The sequence below is a fragment of the Ceratosolen solmsi genome, unplaced genomic scaffold, assembly GCF_000503995.2.
Source record: "Ceratosolen solmsi marchali unplaced genomic scaffold, CerSol_1.0 scaffold75, whole genome shotgun sequence".
Lineage (NCBI taxonomy): Eukaryota > Metazoa > Arthropoda > Insecta > Hymenoptera > Agaonidae > Ceratosolen > Ceratosolen solmsi.
In genome coordinates, this window is record NW_011948457.1 from 453,604 (window position 1) to 462,503 (window position 8,900).

The 8,900-nt window shown below is 19.7% G+C and overlaps 1 protein-coding gene across 3 annotated transcripts; it reads left to right on the plus strand.

Annotated features, from left to right (window-relative positions):
- Positions 1-438: 438 nt before the first annotated feature.
- On the plus strand, positions 439-6,175 carry LOC105366821 (probable 18S rRNA (guanine-N(7))-methyltransferase). Of its 3 annotated transcripts, none has more exons than XM_011505388.1 (5): positions 439-561; positions 2,538-2,575; positions 5,056-5,234; positions 5,495-5,915; positions 5,996-6,175. In XM_011505388.1, the coding sequence occupies exons 1-5, from the start codon at positions 523-525 to the stop codon at positions 6,132-6,134; spliced, it is 816 nt and encodes a 271-aa protein (XP_011503690.1). In that variant the 5' UTR covers positions 439-522; the 3' UTR covers positions 6,135-6,175. The 3 variants fall into 3 exon arrangements, with proteins under 3 accessions (XP_011503690.1, XP_011503691.1, XP_011503693.1); XM_011505391.1 differs by having other exon boundaries at positions 518-561; positions 5,070-5,234; XM_011505389.1 differs by lacking the exon at positions 2,538-2,575 and having other exon boundaries at positions 478-561.
- The last annotated feature ends 2,725 nt before the right edge of the window (positions 6,176-8,900 follow it).

Sequence of the window (8,900 nt, forward strand, 5' to 3'; positions counted from 1 at the left end):
TATAAAACCGCACAGGCTTTAGCCCATATGTAATTATTTCATATGGCTTTTAAAGGAATGCAATAATATAACGAATTTTATTTACGAATTTTAGTTGTTCTATTTGTCGGACATATATAATCTAAAGTACTGTACTGAAAAACTATTGGCATTTAAATACAAATAATATTGATTAGAATATTAGAATTAATAAATATGTAACAAATAATGTTTAAAATATTTAATATACTTTAAAATTCATAAAATTATCTTATTTATTTTTATCATTAAATGAAGATTTTATTTTAATACATTTAAAATAATGAAAATCATTTTTACTTTGTCTAAAATCACAGGATTTATTTTAAACTAAATAAAATTTTATATTAAATTTTTAGGAATTTGTAAAAGCCAATAAGTTTTGATCTCTATTGCGCATGTCTCGTTTTTCGACTTTGATTTCATGTATTATTGTAGTTTGGGATACTGAGAATTTATAATTTTCGTTAGTTACATTTTAATTTTATAGAAAAATAATTTAGAATGCCAAATCGACCTGAACATTTGGGACCTCCTGAATTAGTATGTGAATTTCTGTATATGGAGGATAGCAATATTTGTATCAAATATTGAAATTTTATTTTAATCAAGTGATCATGTATATTTTAAACAAACATTTAATTATGTATTGTTAAAATTTAAATATAAATTTATATACACATTTAAACATAATTTAAATATACATTTATTATTTATATATCCTTTAAATTTTGTATTTTTTATAATAATGAAATTTTATAATATGTTAAATATTTATATTATATTTATATTTATATTATAAATCTTTATAATTATAATATGTATAATGTTTAAAATATTTAACAATATTCTTATGACAGTTAATACATTAAATCAATAAATAATTGGATATAACTTACCAAAGAATATTTTACTTATAGTAATATATAATAAAAATACTTTTATATAATCATTCAGTACTAAATTTTATAAATTTTTTTTTTTTAAATATCCTTTTAATCTATCATTACTTGACACAATATTTTATATTACTTTATAATCAAATTTTTAATATATTTAAATTTTATTAAATAAGATTTTTATAAATTTGTATAATGTTCTTATCTAGTCTACTTATTTAGAATTCCTCATGATTATTAATTAAATTAATAAACTTAATTACCCTTTGTAATAATAAAAATCATATAAATTTACTATTTAATTTAACTTTAACAATATATAAAGATGAATGTTATTTTTATTTAATATAAAATTTATAAATAAAAATTATTTGGCAAAATATATAAAATTGATTGCACTATTAAAATAAATCATATTTTTATATTGTTATTTTAAAATTAGTTTTTCTAATTTATCATTGCTTATATTTTTGTGTTTTTTGTATTGTATTTAATATTTTATTTTTATACAATATTGTTTTCAAGGTATTTATTTTTAAATAAAGAATTTAGTTTATTAACATATTTTTAAAAGTTTTTACTGTATCAATGATGTAAGAAAATTTTATATATTTATAAAATACATAGTTTTTTCTGGAGTTTTAATAATTATATAGTAGACTTTTGACTTTAAGAAAAAAATTAGATTAGAATGATATATAAATGTATAATTATATAGTTATATATATTTATTTTGTTTGTAGCTAAGAATTTACATAATAAACTACACTTTTAATTATATGTGAAATTTGTAATAATAGAAAATAAACATATATATATTTAATTATAGCTTGGATAAATTTATATAAATAATTCTTAACAATGATAATTATTAAATCTTAGTATTATGATTATTCTTTTGTTATTTGTTTTAAATATTATAATTTTGTTAATTGTTTTAAAGATTATTCTTATAATTGCAACATTTTTAAAAGTATTGCTATTTTTTAAGTTTTTTTGTTAGTTTAACAACTAAATATAAGCATTTTATTGCATACATATATGCATTGCTAAAAGTATTTCTAAAAAGAATTATAAAATATTTGTTATTTATAAGTAACATATATATAATTTTATAGTTGTAATTGTTTTTATATATAAATATATAATTACATGATATAGTAGTCTAAAATTGTAACTTTGTACTCTTTGTTTATATATTTACTTTCTTTTATGTTTTTATTATTATTTCTGATAGTTTAAAAAAAATACATCCTAACCAAATATGAAATACATACGTGAAGATTTAATTACAAGAACGATAACAGATCTCATAATTTGTAATAGCTTACAAATAATATAAGCAATAAGATGGAATTTAAAAAATTTGTTCTCTCATAAATATAGTAGAAATTAAGTGTTAGCTTTACATGTATTTTTATTAACAATAAAGATTTACAGTAGTAAATGAATATAAAACTTGTGTAGAATAATATAAATTTTATAAAATATGAATCTTATAATAACTTAACTAATATTATATGAATTTAAATACAAAACTTTTAAGAAATTTTTTAATTAAATTATTTTATTATATTATAAATATTTAAAATTATAACTGAATTAAAATATTTTTTTCAGTTTTACAATGATGTAGAAGCAGTCAAATATACCAATAAGTAAGAAAAAAAGAAAATATCAACCATAATTTAAAATTATAATTTTTTATTTCAAGTATATTACATTGGAAAGTACCAACAATTTGCATAATTCTATCAGTAAAATTAAATTAAATTTCTATCTTTAATTTAAATCTTCTTTATTCATTGTAATATATTGTATAGAAATATATTATAATTAAATATTTTAACAACTTTATATCTATATAGGCATTATAATTGAAGAATACATTAATTAATTTATGAATTTATTTCAATGTCAATCAAACATGAAAAATAAGTAAATTTTAAGCTATTCCGATAGAATATATCAAAAATAAAATAAATATAGAAATCTGAGAATCAGAATATGATTGTTATATATTAAAAATGTACATGTTAATTGCATAAGAAAAATGTGAAGAATATAGAAGTATTTCAATTTAATCGACATTTAAAAGTATAACTACTTAATTACGCACAGGTAACTGAGGTTTTGATGTCATCAATAGCTTAAAAGAAATACAATTATTTGTAGGTATAAATTTAAATAGAACTATTATGAATAAATTAAGTAATGAAATTATCAAATAGTTTTAATTTATCCATTATTGTAATGATATTAAATTTCTATATAAATATTTTCATATTATTTAATATGCTAGATTTACTAGTAACAGTAGAGATTTTTCATTTAAAATTATCATAAGCCATAGTTTGGAGCAAGCTATGATTTTGTTGTAAAAAATGTAAATGTCAATAATCAATTCACAATTTAATATTGGAAAAAAAGAGTTTCAGGTAGATATAGAATACCTTTTATAACATGGTTTGGGAAGGCTTATTATAAAGTTGCTATTTCTACAACACTTTTAACTTGTTAAAAATAATATTGTTTTTAATTTACTAATAATATTAAAACTAATTAGCACTTCATTTGTTAGAGTATTAGAATATTCAGTTTTTAAAACCTGGATTAGTCTTATTGCTAAGATTGATTTATAAATTTAAGAAACATTGCTTCATAAGTTCTACCATTAATTCTTGATTAATTATTAATTTCGTATGTTGGTTATCTTCAATCGTTATTATTTTTTTTTTTTATAGCCAGTAAGTGATAAGTATTAGAATTAAAATTTAATCTTTTTATTTAATGTTATGTTGTTTTAAACTATTTTGTTTTATTAATTATTTTTTAAGTGAAAATTGATAGTAATATTATGGATCCATTTAATAATTATTGGAAATATTTATCAGACACAAGGATATTTTTGTTTATGACGTATTATTTTATAATAATTTCATTATTTTAAAGGTTAAAGTAAAATAAAAATGGTCCAATTTAGAAAAATTGATTGTTCAATAATATAGCAATATATTTCATGAATAATTGGAAAGAATAAAAAAAAGATAACTGCTTATTTCAATAATTATTTGAAGGTCTATAAATGTATATGATATTAAAGACAAATATATTGATGTTGATAGTAGAAGAGTAATAAAACTTTAAATTCTAAATTTAATATTCCAGTGTGTTACAAAAAAAAGCATTAATATGCATAATTATATAAAAAGCTTGGTTTTATATTTCAAATAAAAGATAGCCAATAAGTAAACTTTTGTATAAGTTAATAATTTTATGGAAGAAATGAAAATCCATATTTAACCTATGTTTAGAATGCTTTTTTTTCAAAGATCATTGCAATTTAATGATAATCGGAATTTGTATTTGATTTCGCGAAATACGTATTTGTTTAATCAAATAACTATTTATGAATAATTTTATTTTTATAAGTTTGGTTGGACACGATTTGTAAACCAGAAAAGATGATTGTAATTGTGTATATAATAATAATTAATGAGCAATATAGTAATAGAAGAAATTATTGTGAGAATTGGGATAAATAGACAATAACTTACAATTAAACTTTTTTAATTATGAAAATAATTCAAAGCTATATAACATAGCAGACTATGGAGCACATCAAATTCGAAAAAATATTTTTACATTCAAAATTATGAACAAAACATAAAAATACATAAATATAAAGAAATTAAATTTCTTAATTGAAAAGTTCATTAAAAAGTAGATTAATTTTTATTATATTGAGAAAAGCAGCTTAATCCTCTTGAAATATAGCATATTACAGGAAAAATGATGAAAGTAAAATAAAAAATTCTTTATTTCCAACAAACTTATAAATTTTTATTAGACAGTTTTATAGTATAGCGAGTAATTTATGATAATCCGTATGTGGTTGGATTGTAAAGTTTGGTGATTTTTCTATAATCTAAAATTAAATAATGTAAATCATTCTTTATAATATTTTGATGTAATATGAAAAGAAATTATTGATAAGAATAAAAATTAATAATTTACAAAAATATCTACTTAATATTTGGTTTAAATTAAATTTATAATGAAAAACGTGAAAAAAATTATATATTTAAAATTGTATTAATATTTTAAAAATTTTCCAAATTTATTTTAATTATTTTAGCTCTCGAATTATAGATATTCAAATGAGAATGAGTGAACGAGCTTTCGAATTATTATTACTACCTAAAGATAAAGTGTGCTTATTATTAGATATTGGATGTGGATCTGGTCTAAGCGGAAGTGTATTAGAGAATAAAGGACACTATTGGCTTGGAATAGATATTTCATCTGCAATGTTAAGTATGATAAATATGTTGATGTTAATATATCTGTTTTTATATTAATTATTATAATAGAAATCGTAGTACAAGAGTTTTAATTTTAAATTTACAAAAGTTTACAACATAATAGATGTACTTTACCACTTTATTTAAAATATAAAAAAAATATATTATTATTATAGATTAGAAAGTGTACTTTCAAAACAATGAATCTAATGTTAATGACATATTAATGCAAACAAATAATATATATGAATACAAGAATTTGCATCTTTTCAGATATAGGTGTTCATCGTAAAATTATTGGTGATACAATGCTAGTGGATATGGGACAAGGCATGCCATTCAAAACAGCTAGTTTTGATGGAGCTATTAGTATTTCTGCTTTGCAGTGGCTTTGTAATATTGACAATAATAAATATGTCTTACGTAAGCGATTAGATATATTTTTTAGTACACTTTTTGCTACTTTATCAAGATCTGCTCGAGCAGTTTTTCAATTTTATCCTGAAAATGATGATCAAATTAATATAATCACGACAGCTGCTACAAGAGCAGGATTTTTTGGTGGGATAATGATTGATTTTCCAAATAGTAAAAGTGCTAAAAAAGTATTTCTTGTCATAATGACTAGTACTTCTATGATTTCACCAGAATATTCACGGAAAGATCATGTTATTACAAAAACACTGACTACAAGGTACAATAAAATTAATTATCTGTATATATGTATATGTAATTAAAACACAAACTTATTTTAATACATATAATTCTTTTTAGAAAGCGAACGAATAAAACAATGATTACTAAATTAAGAAAAAATCGTATTTTAGAAAAGAAAGAAAGAAATCGAAGAAAAGGAAAATTTGTTAAAACTGATTCAAAATACAGTGGGCGTAAAAGAAAAAACCAATTTTAAATTTATTATAAAGAATTGAAATTATATTGTAATAAACTAAAAATAACAAAATTATGAATCAATTTATAAAATCATTTAAATTTCTAAAGTTTAATCTTATACGTATTTTATATAAAGGTGAGAACTACGAAATAAGGAAGAGGTGATATTAAATTTTAATGAATGATATAATGACAATACTAAACTATTTGTTTGTTATTTTTATAAAATTATTTTATATTATATTCAATTAAGATTTTCATTTTTAAGCAATTTTTTTTAAACAATCATAATATGTATGTATTCTGCAAAAAAGTAGAAGCTTTTGACAATTTTTAATAAGATATAACTAATATAATTTAAAAAACAATTAATGAACCGTAATATAAATAATTTACGTAGGTATTAGTATATGTTGTATCGACATAAAAATTTATCTGTAAAATTAATACATTTTATATTATTTTAAAATAATTAAATCTCATTAAAAAATATTTTGCTTATAAATATTGAATTTCTAATTGAATTATTAAATAAATATTAAGTAACTCACTTATTTGATCAAGTTCTTAAATTAATGGAAGTATCATTCCACTGAAGTAGATACGTTAAATTAATTTGATAATAAAAAATATAAAATAGAATATCAATTAAATGTTTAGTCATTCTTAAAAATTTATAATATTTAGAAAACATACAATATATCGTAAGGTTTTGAAAATAGAATATTAAAAAAAAAATTTATCTTGTTGCAAGTCACTATAGTTGAAAAGTTTTCAATAATTTAAGCTCTAATTTCACATGAAATTCTGGAATAATCATCTAATACTTATGTATTAATTCATAAATATTAAAAATGTATAATGCAGCATCTGAGTTAATTTTCATTTTTCTTTACATTTATTTGCATAGTTTTAAAATTTAGATTATGAGTGGCTCTTTATTCCTTAAAATTGACGAAAACTTAGAATGATACACACAGATGCAATTCAAAGTATGTATTGCATTTCCAAGTCGCAATATTTTGTTAAAATTGAATTATTCACCTTTATCGTTATATCGAATGAAGAATTTGTACATTGATTATTTTCCTTAATCATTCATCACTAAGATAGTATTATCATTAAGAATCACAGTGTTATTTTATTTGAAGTAAATAATATGTTACTCCTATGGTTTAAATCTGGGGTTTTTATTTTGAAGGGAAATTATATTATTTTAAACAGTAATATATTCTCTTTAGAGATATATGCATAATATCTTAACTATAAAATATTTAGAAAATAATTATTGTATGAATCTTAATATCCATGAAAAATGAATAAATATTTAATTTAATATATATTTATAAAATAATTTGTTGATGTATGGCAATTCAATGAGTTCAAATTGATGTCTTTATGATTAAATAAAATTATTAGAAAGTATATATTTAATTGTACTATATTTATCCACAATTTTTATTCTAATTTAAATTTTACAGTTTTTCTTCTATGTAATTTTTTATAACAAACATATGTATATGTATTTATATATATTATAAGCAAAATATAATACATGTACAAATATGGATAAAAATATTAATAAATTTTTTTTTGAGTTTTTTATTCAATTTTGTAGCTAATTCTATTAAGTTATATAAGAATAATTAATATGGATTATGTCGTGAATGAGGTATTTTGTAAAGTTATTGTTAATTAATTGATATAAATAAAAATGGTTTGATTAGGATATTTTTTACTATTTTCTGTGTGTGATATAATAAACAGTTTTAAATAAATTATAACTATTATAAGCATATTAAATTTACCGATATATAATATTTTTATTTACTCAAACATAATTTAGTATATCTAAATGTTATACATATAAATCATTGTATTATATATTTTTATTTAAATTCATTGAATATAAATTTCACAATGCAGATTATTTATTTTTTGTAACATATAAAGTTATCAATCTTTTTATATTTATTACTTTCACCAATTTTCCAGTTATAAATTTCTTTCGTTAGAAGTTTGGGAATTTTTTATTCTTTCCAACTGGGAATACTTATTTTACAATACTCGTAGAGATATTTAATTATAGCTTAAACTGCGGGCCTGTCTGGTATCAGACTAAAAATCTCCTTTGATGGTGGGTGGAGGTGTTGATGGCAAGTGAAGGGACAGTGCAATGATTCATAACTACCTTTAATGTTCATCTTTGTTTCTTTATTAAATATAATAATAATAAATAATTAATTATGAAGTATAAATAATATAATAGATTAAATATAAAGTTTCCTTTATTGTTATGTATTATGAATGTATTCTTCCTTTGTTGTATAATGAATATATGCTATCTTAGCATACATTAATTTTTTGATGTTTGTGTTATACTTTGGTGCCGCGCCTATGATACGTCGGTCTTATCTATAATATGTTTTAATAGTGATATGATTAATGCCGAGCTTTTATTACATCGGCATTGTCTTATGTATGAGTTGCTTCAATATATTTTATGTTTTCACTATTGTTTTATGGTCACTAATATATTATTAATAATTTTAGAATAAATGTCACTATTTCTTTCGTAGATTATTACTTAATTGATTATTAATTATATATTATTAAACTGTTGTTCCTGTAGATGCGGTCGAAAATATATATAGTGAGTTTTATAATGAATGTGTAATGGTTAATAGACTGAGGCAAACTGAACTGCTGCGCGTGAAGCGCAGCCCTTAAATATTATCGCACTAATTCTCCAAAGCTAAGCTCTAAAGAGCATGCACAATTCATT

Bases quoted from the DNA above. Each gene is read 5' to 3' on its own strand.
- LOC105366821 (XM_011505388.1), top strand. From the start codon at position 523: ATGCCAAATCGACCTGAACATTTGGGACCTCCTGAATTA. The intron at 562-2,537 runs GTATGTGAATTT...TATTTTTTTCAG, and splicing joins ATTTGGGACCTCCTGAATTA to TTTTACAATGATGTAGAAGC. The intron at 5,235-5,494 runs GTATGATAAATA...GCATCTTTTCAG, and splicing joins TATTTCATCTGCAATGTTAA to ATATAGGTGTTCATCGTAAA.